This window comes from Neltuma alba, unplaced genomic scaffold (genome assembly GCF_004799145.2).
Source record: "Neltuma alba isolate B1F8T4 unplaced genomic scaffold, ASM479914v2 tig00005079_pilon, whole genome shotgun sequence".
NCBI lineage: Eukaryota > Viridiplantae > Streptophyta > Magnoliopsida > Fabales > Fabaceae > Neltuma > Neltuma alba.
In genome coordinates, this window is record NW_021633970.1 from 62,729 (window position 1) to 86,214 (window position 23,486).

Consider the following 23,486-nt stretch of genomic DNA (forward strand, 5'->3'; position numbering starts at 1 on the left):
TGTTTCTATTAACATAAATAAATACTTTTGGGATATTCAATTGTGATCCCAAACAAGTATCAATCCAATTTTTTTAAAAGCAACTTCCCATTCCATTTACATAACCAGTTAAAAGTTTTAGACATTTAAACCTTTTAAAATCCAGCCTTCTAAACTTGGCTTGTAGCCTTTGTTTTTTCAGTGAATAAAAATTTATATGAGTTGAGTTTTCCAGATATAAAATACTTCATATTAACAGTATAGCTTTTTTGTTCATTACGACAACATGAAATTATAAGCGGATGAAATCCCTAAGTTTTTATTTATGAAGAGTTTTATGTCATTGATCTACGGGATTGTTGGCATATCTAACTTTTTACTATGGCTGCATTCAGTCCTCCTCCTTGGGCCAGCAATACTTGCTTGCTTCTCACGGTAATTTAAGAAGGAAGTGGCACGTGGCACTTGGTAAATGAATTGGAGGGTGTAATGCCGCTTTGTTTTGTTGTGTTTGGTAAATTGAACCTACTGACTTCAGAATATCCCAATCTTGATTCACCGCTAAGGGACGGTATCAATCAACGCGGCAACGCTCCAGCCCAACAAGGTACAGCGCATATTGGAGTTCTAACTTGTAACTTCCAAGCGGTTAAAGACTCACCGACAACAACGCGGCTTATACTAAATCGTAAACTCTCTCTGATTTCATATTATTACACAATCAGGCATACAATCTGAGAGTACATCTTGGTGCATCATCTAAAAAAAATTAAAATTGTATCTTTTGAAGAGAACATAGAATAAGAACACGTGAAAAAAGGGGGGGAGTAAATAAGAAAAGCACAGAACAGAAAGGGAGTAAAGTGATAGACAGACAGAAACTATGGAGTGACAGTCTGGGGAGGGCCAAAACTTGATCTCACACACTTAAGCTGGAACTTTCTCCCACTTGAGCGGCTTCACTGTCTCCCATGTGAAGTCTGTGTCATCCCTACCAAGTGTCCATAAGCAGCAGTCTTCAAGAACCTTCCATTTCCACCCCTCCTGAGGTCAAGGTTGATGGAGATCATCCCTGGCCTGAAATCGAAGTTCTCCTTCACAATCTTCAAAATCTCCTTGTCTGGGATCTTCCCTGTGCCATAAGACTCAACAAACACAGACAATGGCTCTGGCACACCAATGGCGTATGACACTTGCACGAGGCACCTTCTGGCAAGTCCATTAGCGACTATGCTCTTAGCGGCCTGCCTCACAATGTAGGCTCCACTCCTGTCCACCTTGGTTGGGTCCTTCCCTGAGAAGGCACCACCACCGTGGGCACCCCATCCACCGTAGGTGTCAATGATGATCTTCCGGCCGGTGAGACCAGCATCGCCGTGCGGACCTCCGATGACGAAACGGCCTGATGGGTTGAGGTGGAAGATGGTCTTCTCGTCGAGGTACTTCTCAGGGATCACAGGCTTGATCACATGCTCTTTGAGATCAGCTGCAATTTCGTCGTTTGTAACAGTCTCGTCGTGCTGGGTGGAGATGAGCACGGTGTGGACCCGGATAGGAACCATGGCTCCCTTGTCATTGTAGTACTCCACGGTGACTTGGGTCTTTCCGTCGGGCCTCAGCCACGGGCAGGTTCCGTTCTTGCGAACCTCGGTGAGCCGGGCACCGAGCTTTGTGGCGAGGACGTGGCTCAGGGGCATGAGCTCAGGGGTCTCGTCGGTGGCATAGCCAAACATGTGACCTTGATCACCAGCTCCGATGTCCTCTGGCCTCTTGGTGAGATGACCGTGGACACCCTGAGCAATATCAGGGCTCTGTTGCTCAATGTTAACAAGGACCTTGCAGTTGTCGGCATCGAGACCAACATCATCGGAGACAAATCCGATGCTCCTGCAAGTGTCACGGACGATTTTCTCGTAGTCTACGTTAGCCTTGGTGGTGATCTCTCCGAAGACCATGACCATGTTGGTCTTGGTGCATGTCTCGCAAGCCACTTTGCTGTCTGGGTCTTGCTCAAGGCAGGCATCGAGAACGGCGTCGGAGATCTGGTCACAGAGCTTGTCTGGGTGTCCTTCATTCACTGATTCAGATGTAAATAGGAAGGTTTCTGTTGCCATCTTTATATCTGCACAATTATATTCAATGGAAAGGAAAACAGTCAGTAGTGCCCGAGGAAAAGTTCAAAATCAAGCATAAAACAAATTTCCCCTCTACCATGCAAGGCTCCAAAATCAACTAGAAAACCTACAATCACCAAATCCCACTTTCTAGCAAGTTTAAAACCTTAATCATTCGTCAAATCTGGCCGGAAAAACTATCCTATATGAGGAATAATCACAGGGCTTGTTGATTATGAGATGCAGACTGCCAAGCTTCGAAGCTAATCAGAACACAAGCACGCAAAACCCATATTTCACCCGACAAATCTCATTCCCTAGAAGAAGAACACGCAATTGACAGATAAACTCCAACCAGATCTGAAAAGCCCGAGAGGGTATTTCTTCACAAGGCTGAGAGCAACCACAATTCCAGAGAAACTAGTAGACGAAATGCGGTTATAACTTCAATTACAGACAAATCCCAGAAGGAACACAGAAACAGAATCCCAGATTCATTTGGAGATCACAGAGAGAGAAAATGCCAAGGAATCCACCCCAGGAACGCATAATCCTAAACCAGAACCCAAGATCTAAAATAGCATCGGCAGAATACCTCGAGAGGTAATAGACGGGGAGTGAAGCTTGAACAGAAGGAACCTCTTGGAGTTAAGACTGCTCAAGCGGTGCGAGTTGGAACGACGAAATGGGGTCGTTATTTATAGGGGAAGAAGCCGGAGGGGTGGCTTCAACTCAGACTCAAAAGCTTCCCTCATCAGCGAGAAGAGGGCTAGATTCACTCGCTGGCATGTGCGATCTCGATCCAACGGATGAGATCGTTCCTTACAAGTGAATCTCAGCTGTCCGTTGCAGTTGGTGAGATGACTGTCCTCCCACGCGCCTTTATGTCCACGCGCCTCCCTCCAACCACACCTACCCCAGCCCCTGCTTCCTCCTCCGTTTGTTGTCATTGAACTCTTCCCAGCTTGCTCTGACTCTACCCCGCAACAACCTTTTGTAATAAACATCAGATGAACTTTTCCCCTTTTCATTTATATATACTTAAAAAAATTATATAATATTTAAAAAATGGGCTTCGCTCTTTGTGACTTGTTTTTTTTTTTTTTTTTTTTTGTGTGGCTAAAGCGCAAATCCATTTCATTTTATTGTATATATATGTATATCCCTTTAACTTTTTTTTGTGGGCATGAGTATATCTTTTTAACATTTATGATATCTTTTTTTTTGGCCAAAAAACATTTATGATATCATATCTTATATCAATTAATTGTATTTAAGAGCTTGTATCTCTTTTGTGCGCTTGTTGAAAGCTCCTAATATTTTATATTTATATTTTTATTTTATTTTCTAATGCCACTTGTTAGCACGGCCTTTTTTTGTCAAGACAATTGACGCAAGTTTTTTTAGATTAAAGAATATTATTCAAGAATAATCATATGCAAACTTCTTAAAAGGAATCCACCGTTCGGAAGCAAAGCAACCCAATATGATATCCAAATTGGTAGGCACGTCAGGATTAAAAATATTTATGCCATAATTTATGTGGGCAGCATAAGATATATTTTTCTTTTAATAATTATAAATAAAAATCAATGACAAAGCAAAAACCGATCATTTCGTATCAAAAAAAAAGTTTGAGGCGCAAAACACCGTGAATCTTTGACAAGAGTGGGTGTACAATTTTTGCTTCAAACATTATGCTAGATCTATTTCTTAATATAAAAGTTAGTTTAATTTTTAATTTGATTCTAAATATAAGATTTTTAATTTATTTTATTTCTCATATTTATTTATTTTTTTAAGATAATTTTTGTAATAATTACACATGTTAAATGTTCAATAAAATAGTAGTTATAACTAATACACATAATTAATAAAGGTATTTTAGAAAAAAGTACTTATTTATTATAAATAATTAACTTAACAAATTTTTTTAATCTATTCAAATTAGTCAGCTAGCTATAAGAATAAGAAAAAGAAGTAATAATTTGGAAATCGAGATGCTATGCGAGTAAACCTCATGCCAAACCAAAAAAAGGAGACTCTGATTCTGTACTCTTTTCTAGAGGGAAAGTAAGAATAGTATCATATACTTGATCTCACTAAAAATTTGATTCTATTCTTTAAAAATTAAAAAATTATTTAACTTAAAATACTGGGTCGCTACTGATCCTCTTCATTCTTTATAGCATGTCGTTTCAAGTTTAACAAGCAGGAACTTATTCAAAACTCTTAACTGAATTCACTAAAAAAGTAAAAATACTGATTCGCTGATCCAGATTGGTCGAATTGGATTGAATTTTAATGCTACGATATTTAGAATCAGAATATTTTTTCAATTAGCTTTTCATTCAGCACCTACGGGAATATTGCTTAATAAATACTTATCTGGTTCTAAATATAAGACTCATTTTATAATACTCCTCTGGTCCTTAATATAGGACCCAATTTTTGAGTTGGTTTTGGTCCTAAATATAAGAGCCATTTCTCATATTTATCAATTTTCTCTAAATTACCCCTGTGAATACTCTCTCAACCATAATCAAGTAAAAGAGGGAGAGGGGTATTAAGAAAGATGATTATGGTATTTTAGGAAAAATGTGTCACTTTTCTTATAATTAACTAACTTACCTAACTTCCTTAATCTAATCAAATTAGTTAAATGGGTCTTATATTAAGGACCGAAGGAGTATAATTTACATTATAAAATAAATCTTATATTCAGGACTGAAAGAGTAATAACTAATGAGTCACGTTTGAGGATTAGGTGTCCACCGGTCAGATTAAGGTGTTAGCGGAACAAAACCATGACGCCACTATCGTGAAAGAACCATTTTGATTTGGTAAAATTTTATGATAATTAAACATGCTAGTCAACAGTTGGGCGGGAGAATTAAGTTGACTTAAGATTTCTAAATTATTTGTTCAGCGAAATGTGTTTATTTAACTGCTTGTTCAAATCTTGGCCGATTATAATACCGGCGATCCACGATTCCAATAAAACTGGTGTTTTTTAGTCAAAGATTTTGAGAAGCCAATTAATTAAGTCACCAATTTTTTTTTAAGACTAAAAATAAAAACTCCTAGGCTTTAGCATATTTTTTCTGGTCTCTTTCGATTTTTTTTTTAACTTTAATTGTTTAATTATATGCAAAAAGGTAGAAAATATAAATTCGTTACGGAAACCACAAGTAATTGTTTTCTTCCTTGGCCATCAATCACATGCAATAGCTTTATATGTGAAAGCTTTTTGTTTTTTGCTTTTTCTCTTTTTTTTTAAATATATCGATCTGGTTTAGTGGTGTGTGAGATAAAATATGTGGTTGACCTTCATCTTTCTTTATTTTCTGTTTCGTTTTATTTTTGTTAGTGAAGAAAAATTAACGTGAAGCGGCCGAGGACATCACAAGGCTAAAGAATATGTAGTGTACACATTTTTTAAATGAGAAAAAAAAATTGTTGAGAGTGATAAAAAAATATGGATGACAAAAAAAGGTGATAAAAAACATGAGGAAGCTATTTGTGAATATAAATAATCACACTCACAACAAAATTAATAATCATCAGCAAAGATTTGATTTTATTTAAACCTGCTTAAAATATACGAATGAAATCAAACTTTTCTTCAAGGATATATTAATAACAAAAAAACCTACAATTGATGGGGAAAAACTACACAATGTGATTGGCTTTCTCGTGCATGGGAGTATTCAAATTTTTTAAAAGGTATTATCAAACGCGTATAAAAATAATTAAGTGTAAAAAATTATGGAGGAGTTTAAAACATGTGTATAGGGATATATAGTGAGCTCAGCAAGTTTGGAAAATGGAAGGCATGAAATTGAAAATTCCTACCAAGCTTGACCACTCTTCCATTACTTATCCTGATGCTATTTGTGGGTTGGTGAACTGCGGTACAATGTCCTCGTCCAACCAAACCCCATGAAAATGACCTTTTAAGGTTACATAAATAAAAAGAATTAACAAAATTAATCTGAAATTTTATGTAATTTTATTTGATTTTTAATTGGATTCTTGTAATTTTTTTATTATGTTCTTGTAATTTCACCTGATTTTTAATTTAGTTCGCATAACTTTTTTTAAAATCAGATCTTTATAGTTTTTTAAAGTAAGTGATTAAAAAAACTACAGCCACTTGTTAAAATAACTTGAAATTATAAAGACATGATCAAACAAAAAACCGACCCACTCTTTTTTTTTTTTCATAAATAAATATGTCAATGTATTTTGTAACATATTGATATTTCTTGTGAAATTATGATTGGATTGTAAATAACTCCTTCGATTTTGAATTAGTTACAACTTTTTTTTTTTTTTTCAAGTAGCGATGATAAATTTCACACATTTTAGATTTGAAAAGATAAATTTTATATTATTTTATTAACATAATTCGTAAATATTAATTCTATTTACATTTTTTGTATTTCTGCAACTAACTTTTGATTTTTGGACTCAAGACTGTTTTGTATCAATTTGTTCCCCTGCAATGGCGTGATTTGTTGTTGTTGTTTTTAATTCCTAAAAGAACACAAAAGGTGAGGTACGAAACAAGAACCAAATAACATATGCTGAAAGGTGGATTATTTAACATGACGTGAAGTTCCGAACGTGATTAATTTTGTTTCATTGACCATTGAATTAAAGTGATTAAAAACCAATTATTGTTCAACGGCTTATCATGCACTTTGATGATAATGATAATAATAAAAAAAAAAATTGAAGCATGTTGGCTAAAGAAAAATAACTGAAGCATAAAGTTTGGACATAACATTGTACTCCTCATGCTCTAAACGTATAATGGTTTTTTTTTCATAAATATAAAATCTTAATTAGTTTTGCTTTTGGTATTCATCATATCTTTTCAAATTAATTTATCTAATTTTTAAATTAATATATAATTTAATATTATAGAAGAATTATTTTAGGAAGACTGAATCACACATGTTATAATTAAGTAATTTATTTTATTTTTTTTGATCTATTCAAATTAGATAAATAGATCTTATATTAAGTATGAAAAGAGTATAAAATAGGTAAAAAAAATTGACATATTGTAATATTCATAAATCATAAATAATTTTTTTTATCAAAACATAAATCATAAATAATACGACTTGTTTCTTAGTATAATCCATAGAATACATGAATGGAATTGAAGCCGATATTTAATCATACCAACGTATAGATGGCGTTATGAGCATGCCACTGCTGCAAGTTTTGAAAAAATGTCTTTCATAATTGAACAAAATAGCCCGGTCAAGATAGAATTCTTGAATAAAATATTATTTAATAAGATAAGCCTGTTTGAGAATATATATTTTAAATAGTCATGCAAAAGAAATAAAGTCATTGACCATTTGCACCATTTCAAATCAACAAGATTATTTCTTTTTTCACAAACTCTATATGATATATAATTTTAGATTATGGGAATAGGATATTTTATCAAATATTCTTTTAATTTACAATATATCAAGCACAAGTACACAACCATGTGAAATCATGATTTTTTTTATAATACTATCTTTGATCTTAAATTTGTTTGATTTTTATTTTGATTATAAATATAAGATACCAATTCAAGATAGCCCTTGTAATAATGATAATTTTAACCAATCCATTTGATTGGCAAGGATATTTTAAGAAAGATAACACATATTTATTACAAATAACTAACTTCTTTAATTTATTTAAATTAGTTAACGAACTTTTATATTAAGGACTCAGGATAATATATCATTTTTTGTTTGACAGTGCAAACTCTACTGCCTGCACCAGTCAGTAGAGTTTGCACTGTTTGAGATAAGCCCGGTCAAGATAGAATTCTTGAATAAAATATTATTTAATAAGATAAGCCTGTTTGAGAATATATATTTTAAATAGTCATGCAAAAGGAATAAAGTCATTGACCATTTGCACCATTTCAAATCAACAAGATTATTTCTTTTTTCACAAACTCTATATGATATATAATTTTAGATTATGGGAATAGGATATTTTATCAAATATTCTTTTAATTTACAATATATCAAGCACAAGTACACAACCATGTGAAATCATGATTTTTTTTATAATACTATCTTTGATCTTAAATTTGTTTGATTTTTATTTTGGTTATAAATATAAGATACCAATTCAAGATAGCCCTTGTAATAATGATAATTTTAACTACTCCATTTGATTGGCAAGGATATTTTAAGAAAGATAACACATATTTATTACAAATAACTAACTTCTTTAATTTATTTAAATTAGTTAACGAACTTTTATATTAAGGACTCAGGATAATATATCATTTTTTGTTTGACAGTGCAAACTCTACTGCCTGCACCAACACCGCAAGATTTAGTGCCCGTTTGGATGAGCGATTGGAAAAGCTGCTTATTGAAAAAGCAGCTTATGGATAAGTGAAGTGGGATAAAAGCTAAATTGGATAAGCTGAATTGTGTTTGGATTGGAGTTCAGAAAAGCCCGTTTGCAAAAGTGAGATTGGTGAAAAGTTGTTTGGATTATGATTGAGTAAAAGTAAGTTTAGTTGTAAAATGACCAAAATGGATATGAGTTTTAATAAATAATAAAAAATGGGAAAAAAATAATTTAGCAAGTCAAAGATTTTTTCTTTCGGCTGAGAATGCAGGTTGTTTTCGTGCCTTGGGGGCAAAATATTAAAAATAAAAAAGAAGCAAAAAAGGGTAAAACAAAAAAAGAAAATAGTAAACAAAAACCCATTAATATATAAAATTACGATTTGATATTCTCAACTTGAAAAATAACAAATAAAAATTTAATCCTATATTGCTAAATTGAATTTGTCATTTCCTATAGTCTGAGAAGTATTTCAGATATTTAATCAAAATTTTATACTTATAATATAAAATCAGGTCTTTATTTACTATTTTTTAAATTAAAAATTCTAAATTATAATTTTTTATATTAGGGGTTTTTATTTTCTATTTTTCCAAACGAAAAGTTAAGCACGATGTTTTCTTAATTATTAGCATTATTCAAACGTTGTGGGGCCAGGCCATATGGCTTACGGATGCTCTCGGGAAACCAGGCGCCCTAGATCCTTGCCTTCGCAAAAAGCTTCACCAGCCAAACGAAAAATGACAGAGGCCCCAGCGTGAAAATGACCCCCTCTATTCAACGGTAAAAAAAATAAGCTCCTACGGTAAGGAAATAAGCCACAAAATTCAGCTTAAGACAGACCGCACGTTTTGGAGCTTAAAGTATATAAGTTGCTTTTTTTTTTTAAGCCCAGCCAAACACAACCTTTCAGCCAATCGGGCTTATAAGTAAAAAAAACATCTTTTAAGCCCAAATTAAGCCTTGCCAAATGGACCCTTAATGCTCCCTGTCTCCCTCCAATCCTTGTTTTTTAACACCCCCCCTCTAATTTTGTTTATAAACTTTAATTTGAATTTGTATATTTAATGCATTTTTTTAATTTTATTTTTAATTATTTATTCTCTTTTATTTTTCATACTCTTTTTTTGTCATATTTCACCACATATTCCTTTTTATTATTTTTATCATTTATTATATAGGCATATTTAAAAATAAAAATATATTTTTATCGTATTTATTACTTTTAACTAATTTTAATTAACTGTTCATTATTTATAAATTAATTATTTGAAACTTATAATAAGTATCTAAGGGATTATATATTTAAAAAAGTTAAGGTGCATATTTACCGTGGAAGTTTTCACTCCGAAAAGCTGGCCATGAGAAAATTTTTTGTTGTTACAAATTTGTCCTAAAAATTTGAAATCGTAACAATTTTACCTTTTATTATTAAAAAACCAACAATAACAGTTAAAATAGTGACATTAATTATTAATATTTTTAACTTTAAGAGTAAATTTGTCATATTTTTAAACTTTGAAGACATACTTATCTCCCCAAAAAAACTCAGGTACTTAGTACTTATGACTCAAAACTTTTAAAATAAATTTATATCAAATATGGAGTGTTTCAAGTACCTTTTCCTTCCAATTTGTTCGGCGTTTGGCATCTTCGAAACAGTGCAAGGAAAGTGGGAAACAGTTCTCATTCCTTCTCGCTGTTCTCACCAGAAAGGTGCTCCCCAAAATTCTTCACGCCGTCTTGTATAGTGGATCACGCATAACCTGTGTCTCAGTATCCTTGACTATGCATAATATGAAAACCAATTATTTCTGTTATTAGAAAAACCAATTATTTAAAATGAGTTAAATGAAAGTCCATCCAGAGAGATTATTTATGTAGCTGAAACGATGCTTCAAGAGTTTGTACTCCGACTAGAATTATACTAGGATAAAATCACTTATAATTAAACTAATACAATTATCAACGAGGTTTGGTCCAATGGAAGGGTATTGGTATTTCATAATATGATAAGTCAAGGTTCAAATTCTTATTGGAAGGAGTGTTTACATTTAGGGGGTGTTTGGATAGAAACCAAACCATGGTTTCAGAAGTGTTTTTACGGATTACGAAGTAAATATGTAGAGGAGGTTACCTCGTTTTGCGGAAAAGTACTTCTGAAACCGTGGTTTTGAGAATGCCACACACCCTCTTAATGTCTCGAAGATGATTGCTTCTAATAAGATAAAACCTATGCAGCACAGAAAAAATAATATAATTTAATTAAAAAATAAAAAATATTCATATATAATCTTGAAAGTAATGATATTATTAAAATAAAAAATATATTAATTTTCATATATAAAACATCACCAATACTATCATCCTTCCAGGCTTATTAATGAGATAAAATATATAAAATTTTATTCGATCAATCTCCAGAACTATTATCAAATCGACCAGGGGCTGATTGGCTGGTTCATTGATCTCACTGGGCACCTTGACCTAGTTTAAAAACCACTATGATAAATGAGAATTTGTTTTCCAATTCTTAATTTTATTCTAATCGAAATAGAATCCTTGCAAAAATACGTGAGATATCTCACACCGTCACACGTTAAATCGGGAAAACAATAATTACAGGAAACTACTATTAATTTCCTCAGCGCAAGCGCATTAAACATCCCCACAATTAAATATCAGCATAATGGGTGCTTAATAAAGCCAACCATATAACCAAACACCACCAACCCCACAATAATGTTTTAGTTAATTGAAAATTGGAATGCCTCCTGAAACTTCCATTAAAATCATGTTCACATACAAATCTTTTTATACACTTTATTGACAAATTTTCCAATCCACAGATATATGGTTTACACAAAATTATATGCTTATCACACATGTTTTCAACATGACTTATCATCTATTTCTTGGAAAATTATAAACATTATATTATAAAGGGAAAATTGCAAATAAAGAAGTTGGAGAATGTAATATTCCAAATCGAGCATCTAAGAGTTGAAAATGAAAAAGAAGGAAGTGGTACTTGATCCGGTATTTTGTAAATATAGTTAAATGACCAAAATGCTCTTGTATCATATTCAGAAAAATGCTGTCAAACTTGTCATTGTCAAAAAATTTCCTGTCATTTGCCATTCAACACTTATTATTGTCAATTCAAAACTTGTTAATAAACTTTTTGATATAAAGACATTTTAGTCATTTAACTATATCGTAAAATACTAGATTAAACACCACTTTTTTTCCTATTATTTTCAACTCTTATGTGTTTGAATTGAAAAATGATAATTTCAGGATTCTTCTCCTGGAATTTTCCCTGTTATAAAATCTATAAAACTCAGCGGTAAATTTTAAAAGACAAATAAAATCATTTACGTTTTGAATTACGCGTGATACCTATGATCTGTCCAATTATTATTATTAGATATGAAAAATTTGTGTGCAAAATTTTTGCAGTGACCAGTGTAATTTGAGAGTGGGCCATGGAGCAGATCCTTGATGTCGTAGGAGTCGATTGTGACCTACCACGCATCACCAACGCACGTAAAACGACAAACAAGATGGGGCTCGTTTATTGGATCCTTGTGTAACACATACCATCGAGTGGGCTCAATACAAAAATTATGTCCATTTTATTGGGCCTACCTTAATTATGATCTCATTTAAATAATTTTTATTATGTCACAACTCACCTAACCGTGCAGCTAAACTATTGCTCATCGTGTGAGCAAAATAGTCACCACTGAGTGGAAGTATTAGAGTCCGAAGGCAGGAATGGTCCACTCCACCGTGTGAAGTAATTGAGATTCTGAAAGAGGACTGTGCTGGGGTGGAATTCCCTCGCAGAGTCCTTATGTAATTTATTTTGCTCCTACTGTATCACCAAAAAAAAAAAAAAAGTCACCACCAACCACCACTGGGAGAAGGAGGGCCCATTCATAGCTTGAAGAAATAGTACCGGCCCACCATGGGAAGATTGGGTCGGCCCATAATTGTACAGCCACATGGGCTTTCATCGGGCCTTTGGTTCGGTTCTTAACGTGTGGTATTGTTCAAAGACTTGTTTTGTTTTATCCAAACAGAAAACTGAGGAAGGACGCAACCAGAAAATCGCTTGCGTAAACGAAAAGTGTTTCATTTCCGTTTATAAATCCAGGTTGTCAGCCCCGTCAAAGTTTCTCCCAATTCTCAGCTCGTTTTTCTCTGGAAAAGCTTTCTCTCGTTTTTGGATTAGTTTCTCTCATTTTCCATCTTTCTCCGAGTTCAGGAAGGTTTACATGGGGAAGATTAAGTGCTTCAAGGATGAGTACACTTTCGGTGAGTTTTCATTTACAATATGAATTTCTTCTTCTTCTTTGTTTTTTATGTTTTTGTTTTTGTTTTTGTCCAATCTGTTTTGCTTTCTCTGTCGAATCTGTACAATTATCTTGCATTATTATTTACGTGTTTGATTTGTCTTGTTTTCGGTGCAGAGGAACGTCTGAAGGAGTCACAGAGTATCGCGGCAAAATATCCGGATCGAGTACCTGTAAGAATTTTCATAACTCACGACTCTTTTCTTGTTTGATGTTCAGCGAATTGAATTCGTATTTTTCCGGACAATAGTTCATCTTCGGTTTTCTTGTTTGGTGGTAGTCGATAATTCCCATTTTCCCAATATAATATTCAATTCTCTCCCGGTAATTTGTGTCGGCAGTGCTGTCCAAAATGATTGATTTCAACGTTTTCCATCCCACTTTCTAGCCTCTTCCTATATTTTTATTATACATCTTAACAGCTGGCAGTCTTTGGCGGTGTTTGGTGCGAGTGAACCTCCTTAAGGACATTAAAAAACGGAAAGTAAAATATTATTCAATAATGGATCTAAGTTTTGCATATTATGCATCATGATTATTTAAAAAGGGCGCGATTGGAACAAACAATTCTGACTTTTATCATGCGATATGAATGAAAGCAACCCTTGAGCAGTCTTTTGATTTTTCTTCGTGTGGGATGTCTTGCAGGTAGTAATTGAGAAGTATTCTAGAACAGACCTGCCTGAATTGGACAAGAAGAAGTAGGTTCTAGCTGTATGGTTGACTTTATATTCTGGGAGGACAGTATTTGTTCTGCTAAATTAATAACTTGCATTAACATAACAGTTACTTGCGTATGCTTCAATTCAGTCCATTTATCAATCATGTACAAAGCTACAGGCTAATATTTGCTAGTATCATCTGAAATAGATCTTTCTTTTTCCTGAGTTTTCTTTCTTCCATAATTCCAGAACATGTTCTCCTAATTCCCTTGAAACCTTTTTTTTAGGGGTGTATTAGAGATTGGTGATGATGCATTTAGTAGGTTTCAAATTATGTACTGGATTATTGATATGTTTAAGCACCCCTTTGTGTTGGAGGGCCTGATCTCTTTTATGCATTGCCTTCTGTAGATATTTGGTTCCTCGAGACATGTCTATTGGGCAATTCATACACATATTGAGTAGCAGGCTACATTTGCCTCCTGGGAAGGCATTGTTTATATTTGTCAAGAACACATTACCTCAGACTGGTAAATGCATCTTTTCATTAAATCTTGTCAGATTCATCAGTCTTTTTTTTCTTCATTCGTCGTGCTAACATGTCATCTACATGGCTCTTCATTACAGCAAATCTCATGGATGCCGTCTACAAGGCTTACAAGGATGATGACGGATTTCTCTACATGTGTTACAGCAGTGAGAAAACATTTGGCTAGTTTAGTTGCCTGATCGGTCATCCTTGTTGTAAGTATTTGAATTCAATTTGGTAAATAAAGCGAACTCTTATGACTTGACAAACTACAACATGGTTGTCTAGTGTTGAGGGAGTTTGGTTTGGGTTTAGTCCTCAAGATGTAGATTCAATTTCAAATATCTACGCCAACGTGTACCTAAAAACTTGTCCGACTGGACACCAGAATCCCTCATGTAAATTATTATTCAATGTAATCTCAATGAAGTTCACAATTTATTTACAATTATGATAATGGTAAGAACTCTACAGTCCATCACAGCCACACCAAAATGCATGAAGTGGAGTGCTGCTGTTGGAAGTTACGCGCAGCGGCAATTAGCAAAAGAGAATTTTAATTACTCAGAAGTGCGCCGCGTCCTTCGCATGCCTCAGGGTCAATACTTCACATGCTAGTTGCAAATGCTAGGTGAGCCATATTATTAAAGACGTTATTGATTAATAGTCAATAGAGTAAATCTGCATTGTCCTAGGCGAGCCATATTATTAAAGGAATACAATGTATGGTTTATCATAATAAATCCCATACATTGGCATAGAATTCAAAGTCAGCTATCCTCTTTGCAGGACACCTAACGATTAGATAACTGTATTTTCAAGAAAACAACCCAGTAAAATTAGTTGCACTAAAAAAATTTCAAATCCAATGGATAAGTGACAAATTAGTTGCCAGTGCCAAATGTCTTGGGGCTAGTAGCTCCAAATGTTTTTCTTGTTTTTTTTTTGGGGGGGGGGGTTTGAGACTAAGGGCCTGTTTGGGCATCCCCAAACCGTGGTTTCAGAAGCACTTTTCCGCAAAACGAGATAATCTCCTCCACATATTTACTTCGTAATCCGTAAAAGCACTTCTGAAACCATGGTTTGGTTTCTATCCAAACACACCCTAAAGAGAAAACCATAACACTATCCATCGCTTCAGTATGGTTTTCAGAACTAAAAGTGTGCACGAAAACGCTGCCCAATCTTTGGGATGAATGCTTATTAAACCCAACTCGTCATCGCAGCGTATACTAAAAGGATTTCCCTTCCATTCTTGACTTGGTGTAACCTAGGCTTATGATCTTCTGTATCAACAGTTTCTCGGCATCTGCCTGAAAAAACCCATAAAAGTAGCAATAAAAAATACTAGTTGTATAGCAGCATGACACCTAAACGCTAAATATGCATGAACATGTAGCTCACATGACACCTAAACGCTAAATATGCATGAACATGTAGCTCAGAACCGTCTCTGATAGGGACCGAATCTCACTGAAATAATTAGAAGGTAAAGTAACAGCCAAGAATTCCAATAGAAAGGATGGCAAGTATCTCACAGCACTCTCTCTAAAGGACCGATGGAGAATCTCCAATGGAAATATACTTTCTAAGAAATTGTCGTTCTTATTCATGTGGCCAAATAGCCTTTTTATAATAAATTACAGAGAGAAAATCAGATGAAAATCTAAAGATAATAATCAGCGATAAATCAGAAACTAATCCTAACGTTCAAGAGGGCTATCCCAATTATTTCTCAACTGAAAAATATGCCAACAGAAAAAACAGGGAAATATTAAAATAAAAAGCATGTAAATCGCTACTCAAGCTAACTTCTCTCGGCCACGTTTTCCCTTTCTTGAATAAGTCAATCTGAATTTGTCGAGTATCTTATCATTACCCCCCCTTTGGAAAAACGACTTGTCCTCAAGTCGAAAATCAGGAAATTGAGTAGAAAAAGAATCATAGTCTTCCCAAGTGGAGTCTTCTGTGGAACGGTTCTCCCAGTGAACAAGTAATTCCAGCTTGCTATCATTTACCTAGCGATGATTCAGCACTTTCATAGGAGTAAGTAGCAATTCCATGTCAGCAGATAGAGGAAGTGGATTTGGATTGGGAGGTGGCACTTGGCCATAAGCTGGGCGGAGGAGTGATACATGAAAAATGGGATGAATCTTGGCATCTGAAGGGAGTTCTAATTCATAGGACACTTGACCCACACGCTGAATTATTTTATAGGGCCCAAAAAACCTTGGAGACAGTTTTTCAAACCTTCGTTTGGTTAGACTTTTCTGTCGATAAGGCTAGAGGCGCAACCAAACGATATCCCCTGGTGCAAACTGGAGGTCCCTACGATGGTGATCAGCTTGTAGCTTCATGCGGTTTTGAGCTTTTAACAAGTTTTCTCTCAAAATCTTGAGCATGTCATCTCTTAACTCTAGCTGTTCTTCCAGATCTGCAACCAGCGTTTCCCCTTTGACATAAGGAACAAGTGGTGGGGGCTCTCTCCCATATACTAGTGTGAATGGAGTATTCTGAGCTGATACATGGAAACTAGTATTAAAAGAAAACTCTGCCCAGCAAAGGAATTTGCTCCATATCCTTGGTTGCTCGTGAGTAAAACACCTCAAATAAGCCTCCAAGCAACGATTTACCACCTCAGTTTGCCCATCTGTTTGTGGGTGATAGGCAGTGCTCATGTTCAAGCGGGTTTGGCTTAAACGAAAAAGTTCTTGCCAAAAATTACTCAGAAAGAGAGGGTCACGATCAGAAACTATGGACCGAGGCATGCCATGCAACCGAACTATTTCTTGGCAAAACAGACCAGCCACTGTTTTAGCAGAGTAGGGATGAGACAAAGCAATAAAATGTGCATACTTACTAAGGCGGTCAACCACAACAAGAATCACGTCAAAGCCTCTGGATTTTGGAAGCCCTGTGATGAAATCCAAAGATATATCCTCCCAAATGCGTTCAGGAATCAGAAGAGGTTGTAATAGGCCCGCGGGTGCAAGCGTTTGATATTTGTTTTGTTGACAAGTAGAACACTCTTGGATGTAGTGTTTTACATCGCCCTTCATTCCTTTCCAATAGAGATGTGCTCCCAGCCTTTTCAGAGTCTTTAAATATCCACTGTGGCCTCCGGTTGGGGTGGTGTGGGCTTCCTCCAGCAATTTGGTCCTTAAACCACCTTGACTAGGTATGACTAGGCGGGCTTTATAATATAATCTGCCATTGACCATGCTGTATGGGGAAAGTGGAGTTGGATTCTGTTGCAAACCATCAATAATTGCCTTAGTTTCTGAGTCCTCCATCAAGACTTGTGGCAGTTGATTCAGGTCATCCACCATAGGGATGACTAGCTGTAAGAATTCTGAAGATTGAGGCCTTCGTGAGAGTGAGTCAGCAGCTGTATTGTCCTTCCCTGATTTATAATTAATGGTAAAATCAAAGGGGAGGAGCTTAATTAGAAGTCTTTGCTGAGAAGTGTTTAATGTCCGCTGATCTAGGAGATGCTTAAGGCTGTGATGGTCAGTCTGCACAAGGAAATGATGGCCTAATAAATAGTGGCGCCACTTTTGGACTGCTAGCACCAGTGCCAGAAGCTCTCTGTCATAAGCTGACTTGAATCGGTTTGAGAAGGAGAATCCTTTGCTAAAATAGGCAATAGGATGTCCTTCTTGTATTAAGACAGCCCCTACTCCTTCCATTGATGCATCACATTCCACAGTAAAAGGGAGTTGAAAATTAGGCAGCCTCAACACCGGTGTAGTGGTCAATGCAACTTTTAATTTGTCAAATGCATCTTGAGCTCGATCTGACCATTCAAAGGCATCTTTTTTCGTCAAATCAGTCAAGGGTCGAGCGAATAGGCCATAGTTCTTCACAAACCGTCTATAGTACCCGGTGAGGCCTAGAAAACCACGCAGCTCCTTGACATTTTTTGGAACTGGCCAGTCTATCACAGCTGCCACTTTTTCTGGTATGACTTCCACTCCTTTATTTGACACAATGTGGCCCAAATAGTCAATTCTGGTCTGCCCAATTGAACATTTTTTTGCGTTGGCGAAGAAGGAGTGTTGCTGCAAAACCTGAAACACAATGCGGAGGTGCTCCAAATGTTGTTGAGCAGATGCACTATATACCAGTATATCATCAAAAAATACAAGCACAAATTTTCTCAAGAATGGTCTAAACAAGTCATTCATAATAGATTGGAATGTAGCTGGGGCATTAGTAAGCCCAAAAGGCATTACTACAAATTCATAGTGCCCTGAGTGAGTCCGAAAAGCAGTCTTGTGAATATCAGATGGCAGCATAAGGATTTGATGATACCCAGAACGTAAATCAATTTTTGAGAAATAAGCTACCCCATGTAGTTCATCCAGCAACTCATCAATGTTAGGAATTGGATACTTATCTGGTATGGTAATCTGATTGAGACGTCTATAATCGATGCATAGGCGCCAAGAGCCATCCTTTTTACTCACCAGCAACACCGGGCTAGCAAACGGGCTGGAGCTGGGTCTGATAAACCCACGGCTCATTAAATCGGAAATCTGGGCCTCTATTTCATCTTTTTGGGAGTGAGGGTACCGGTACGGCCTCAAGTTGGGAGGAGATGAATTTGGAAGTAAAGTTATAGCATGATACTGCCCACGAGCTGGTGGTAATGATCTGGGTTCTGCGAATACCGTACCAAATTCATCAAAAATGGCCTGCGCAATCATGGTACCACACCCTTCCTTCTCCACTTCGTGTGTTAACACTAAGCTTTGAAGTCGTACTGGAGCGTTGGTTTCAGGAATAACACCTTGTAACTTGTATTTTCTTCCATCTATGCAGAAAATCATGAACATTTTATTCCAGTTGGCCTCAATGGTATTCAGTGATGCTAACCACTTGATTCCCAACACCAAGTCAGTGCCGCCGAGAGAGAAGGGGAAGAAGTCCTGTTTGATGATTAAATCAGAGACTTTTACCTCAAGGCTTGGACATAAACGGTGACATTTAACGGTACTACCATTTCCAATTTGCACTCCAAACATTTGAACATTCTGGACAGGTAAGCTCAATTCAGCAACCAACGCCTCCGATATGAAGTTATGGGTGGATCCACTGTCCACTAGAATCAGAACGCTTCGTCCTTTCACCGACCCCTTAAGCTTCATGGTGGACGCCGAAGACTTACCCAGAATTGCATTGAAGGAGATTTCGGCCTCAATGCCCCCTGGTGAGCTCTCGTTTTCCTCCTCGGCAAGTGGCTGTATGACCTCCTCATCTTCTTCGGTTATTTCCATAAGCAAGAAACTGGAATTGCAGCGATGCCCAGGCCGAAAGGTCTCCCCACAGCGGTAACATAGCCCCTTATCTCTCCTTCTCTGTCGTTCGAGCTCAACGGGCGTTTGCCTTGCTGCCGTTGACGTGTTACTGCGCTGAAATTGGGTCACCAGAGCCGTGGATGCCGAGGGATCAATTCTTGCGTTTCTGGGAAGAGTTGGGTTGGGACGGTTTAGAGAGGAGAACGTATTGGGCTTGGGCCCAAGCATTAATTTCAATTTGTTCTCATACTCTAGAGCCAAACTAGTAGCTCTGTACACCGTCCGTGGTTTGTGTAATCGAACGTCCGCTTTCAATTCATCTCGAAGACCATTTATGAAGACACCCATCAAACAGTGTTCATGCCAATTTTTGACTCGCGAAGACCTGCGAGAAAACTCCGAACGATACTCCGCCACGGTTCCTGTTTGACGAATACTACAAAGGTACTCATCTGGGTTTTGATATTCCGGAGGTCCATAAGTCTCTTGGAGAGCCTTTACAAGCTCGTCCCAATACACTATAGTGCGTTCATTATTCACCCAAGAGAACAAATCAAGCGCGTCACCCTCCAAATACATTGATGCAACATCCACCTTCAAATCTTCTGGAGTATCGTAGTACCGAAAGTATTTCTCTGCCTTCAAAATCCAGCCTCGTGGATCCCCACCGCTAAACTTGGGGAATTCAATTTTTGTGTAAGGCATTCGGCGCCTAAAAGATGCTTCTGGGTCATCCTCGCTATCAGCTTCCCAGTGTGAACGATGTGTTCCTCTGCGGCCTCTCTCAGATGCAGCCTCAAGAGAGGCTACTCGGTTGGCCAGTGCTTCAATGTTTTCCAGCCGCGCAGCAATTGTGGTAAGAGGATCACTATCTCCTGCGAAAGGGTTTTCAGTATTTTCGGGTGGGTTGGTGTGACGGGAAGATCTAGTCTCAACCATGGCTCTGATGCCAATTTGATAGGGACCGAATCTCACTGAAATAATTAGAAGGTAAAGTAACAGCCAAGAATTCCAATAGAAAGGATGGCAAGTATCTCACAGCACTCTCTCTAAAGGACCGATGGAGAATCTCCAATGGAAATATACTTTCTAAGAAATTGTCGTTCTTATTCATGTGGCCAAATAGCCTTTTTATAATAAATTACAGAGAGAAAATCAGATGAAAATCTAAAGATAATAATCAGCGATAAATCAGAAACTAATCCTAACGTTCAAGAGGGCTATCCCAATTATTTCTCAACTGAAAAATATGCCAACAGAAAAAACAGGGAAATATTAAAATAAAAAGCATGTAAATCGCTACTCAAGCTAACTTCTCTCGGCCACGTTTTCCCTTTCTTGAATAAGTCAATCTGAATTTGTCGAGTATCTTATCAGTCTCACAATGCCGGTAAGCAATATGTAATAGAACTGTATCGTTTTTACAAGGGTGATCACTTCACTGTGTGCGCACGCATTTGAGAAAGAGCGAGTGAACAAAGATTCAAACCTCAAGCATGGGATTATTTTTCGGAATGTCGCAGGCCAAAATTATATTGACGCCAGTCTTTAACACTGCAAAAATAAATAATGTTAGCTCATAAACCAATGGAAGAAACTTTGATCTATCAAACATGACTTTAGTTACCTAATCGCCGGGCAATGCCTGATCCTGTATTATCAGAAGCTCCACCAAGTATGGAAGTCGCGGATACCATATTGTTCTGTATTTACCAGAACGTTTCAAGATCTATGATATTAAAATACTAAATACGACTACTATACAAGCTCAAAAGAAGAGGAATTCTCACAGGCCGAGTTGGTGCAGCTGCATACATGTGACCAAATTTGGCAGAGTTGTAACCAATCCACACATAAATCTACGGCAACCATTAAAATCAAGAGAATGACACAATAGTCAAAGCAATGAAAACATAATGCCCTATGCAAAGTACAAGGTGCGCAAAATTCTACTACTAGTTCAGATATATATATATATATATATATATATAGTCCAATTTGTCAGAAGTATTAATCTTAGTTGTCACCGTCAGTGAGGGTAGAAATTATTTGGGAACTGCAGCTACTAACCTCCTATTTCAAATGTGAAAAGTTGCAACATAAAACAGCAAGAACTACTAGCCAAATAGTTTAGAAAAGATAAAATTCACCTCAGGGCCAATAAAAAGGAAAGAGGAAAAATTCACCGAATAAAATAAGTTCTTTGGAAAAGTTTGAAGAGAAACTAGAAATAAAGATTCTGCTACCCGGTTTAAAAAAAAAAAAAAAAATTAATGAGCGTGTGAAGGGAATGACCATGAAGAAAATGATGTTAATAAACGCAGTAAGATTAACCTGTCCAAAACTGGAGATGAAATTACTCAATTATGAAATATTTGGATTATAAACTTATCCTCATCAAACTAAGGTTATAATGGAAGGTTGTCGATGCATTCAAAATTTTCCATACCCAGTGAACAATGCAAAGAAGAGCGAAAAAGTAGAAGTAAATAAGGGCTTTAAGGCTTAATTTAGGAAGAGGAGAATGAACGAAAATACGTCATTACCATATGTATTATAGCATGTGGTCAGTTTTGATTTCTCCCACCTAATTTTCCTTGCTTGCATTGAATCATTGATTCCAAAAGGAGCCTAGAAAGTCTCCACTGCCTAATTGTAAGGAGAGAAGATTCCCAGGATTATTAAATATTTTCTGCCTTTCTTTTGGCCTGAAATTCCCCTCATTCAATACAATGGAAGACAGAGGCTACGACAGTTCTTCGTAATTAGACACCAAAAATCTGACAGTTTTACAAAATAAACAGTGGAAAGTTTAAATTCCAATCCACTCATACTCATTTTATCCAATTTATATTGGTTTCCAATTTTTCTGATTTGAATTGCAAGTCACCACAAGAACCGGACATCAAAAGCAAATATCCAAAGAAAAGCTCTTCCAGAGAAAAAATCAAGAAAGTCTATAACTCTATGAGCATTAAGCAGAAGAGGCAAAATTTTCAAATTTGCACACTCAAAACCCTTCTATACGTGCACCAGTGAAATGGTAATTGCAAGTTTGCAACAGAATATTTGATTGTCAACTGAACCCTGTAAGGAAAAGTTAAAGATAAACTCTACACAGCCCTGATAAACATTAAATTCAGATAGAGGGATCAGATACCTGTTTGGGGAAGCGAATGATCTGAAAATGGAAGGTGACATCGTTGAGGACTTCAGAAAAGCAAGTGATCTGCAAACCAGCATCATGCTCGGCCCCATGATCCTCTCTCCGAAATTGCGAAGTGCTCGCAGCATCTTCCTCCAATCTCACCTCTTTAATCTTTTGCTCCAACTCCTTAGAATCCATTCTTGTTGGCTACGTTAAACTCCTAGTCGCACCCGAATTACCACTAATCAAAATCCCCGCCTTTTCCCCCCAAAAACCCTAACCCCCATCTATTTGGGTATGCTTTGTTCGGGGATTGAATGGTCTTCTTATATGCAGTAGTTGTTTTCTTTGAGAGAACCTCCTCCATAGCTGCGCCTATAATCATTTTTATGGTAACTTTATTAGGAGGATGTTTTATTGTTTAAAACTAATTGAAATTTGCTTACGGATGTAATGGCAATATCTTTTAATGGTAACTCCTCTTTTTTTATATACAAAATAAAAAAATTTAGACTTTCTTGAAAATATATTAATAACCTTTTTTTTTTTTGGGTGAGAATACGGGGTCTTAACCAAGAAAGATATCATTTCACTGAGCGTGGGATGGAAATTCCCACAAATTCTAGGTACATAAGCTTGTGGATTATACGTGGTGGCCTAGTAAAATTGTAAAAACAGTAACCACGTCATCAAAATCAAAACTTAAATTGGCAAGCTTATTAGCACAAGCATTGCCTTCCCTGTAAACATGCTGAAACTTGATCCTATCAAATCTAATTTACACTCCACAAACTTTAAGATACTAGACATTTCATTTGTCTCCTCTCTTAGTTTTTGTAAAATATTTACAATAGACAAAGAATCACATTCAACAACTAAATAATTGATACCGGCTTCCTCTGTCAACTTTAAACCTATAACAACGGCCGAGATCTCAATTTTAATGGCTGAACATGTCCCAAACTTCCTTGAGAAGCCTTTGATCCACCTTCCATCAGATCCATGA

At 36.2% G+C, this 23,486-nt stretch overlaps 2 protein-coding genes and 1 pseudogene across 2 annotated transcripts; 1 reads left to right on the top strand and 2 right to left on the bottom strand.

Moving 5' to 3' along the window:
* Positions 1-655: 655 nt before the first annotated feature.
* On the bottom strand, positions 656-13,452 carry LOC114746619 (S-adenosylmethionine synthase 2-like; annotated as a pseudogene).
* On the top strand, positions 12,622-14,304 carry LOC114746622 (autophagy-related protein 8i-like). Its single transcript, XM_028934850.1, has 5 exons — positions 12,622-12,803; positions 12,959-13,014; positions 13,490-13,542; positions 13,915-14,033; positions 14,131-14,304. Exons 1-5 carry the CDS (start codon positions 12,764-12,766, stop codon positions 14,217-14,219), a joined length of 357 nt encoding a protein of 118 aa, XP_028790683.1. The 5' UTR covers positions 12,622-12,763; the 3' UTR covers positions 14,220-14,304.
* An 839-nt stretch (positions 14,305-15,143) lies between these two features.
* On the bottom strand, positions 15,144-22,764 carry LOC114746620 (proteasome assembly chaperone 4-like). Its single transcript, XM_028934849.1, has 5 exons — positions 22,493-22,764; positions 21,123-21,191; positions 20,960-21,035; positions 20,822-20,886; positions 15,144-15,345 (listed from the first exon to the last, which is right to left on the bottom strand). The coding sequence occupies exons 1-5, from the start codon at positions 22,676-22,678 to the stop codon at positions 15,265-15,267; spliced, it is 477 nt and encodes a 158-aa protein (XP_028790682.1). The 5' UTR covers positions 22,679-22,764; the 3' UTR covers positions 15,144-15,264.
* Between the last annotated feature and the right edge of the window lie 722 nt (positions 22,765-23,486).

Excerpts from the sequence above, each read along its gene's own strand:
- LOC114746622 (XM_028934850.1), top strand. The coding sequence starts at position 12,764 with ATGGGGAAGATTAAGTGCTTCAAGGATGAGTACACTTTCG. Across the intron at positions 13,015-13,489 it reads AATATCCGGATCGAGTACCT|GTAGTAATTGAGAAGTATTC; the intron begins GTAAGAATTTTC and ends GATGTCTTGCAG. Across the intron at positions 14,034-14,130 it reads GAACACATTACCTCAGACTG|CAAATCTCATGGATGCCGTC; the intron begins GTAAATGCATCT and ends TCTTCATTACAG.
- LOC114746620 (XM_028934849.1), bottom strand. The coding sequence starts at position 22,678 with ATGGATTCTAAGGAGTTGGAGCAAAAGATTAAAGAGGTGAGATTGGAG. Across the intron at positions 20,887-20,959 it reads AGGCATTGCCCGGCGATTAG|TGTTAAAGACTGGCGTCAAT; the intron begins GTAACTAAAGTC and ends TTATTTTTGCAG. Across the intron at positions 15,346-20,821 it reads AAAATAATCCCATGCTTGAG|GCAGATGCCGAGAAACTGTT; the intron begins GTTTGAATCTTT and ends GGGTTTTTTCAG.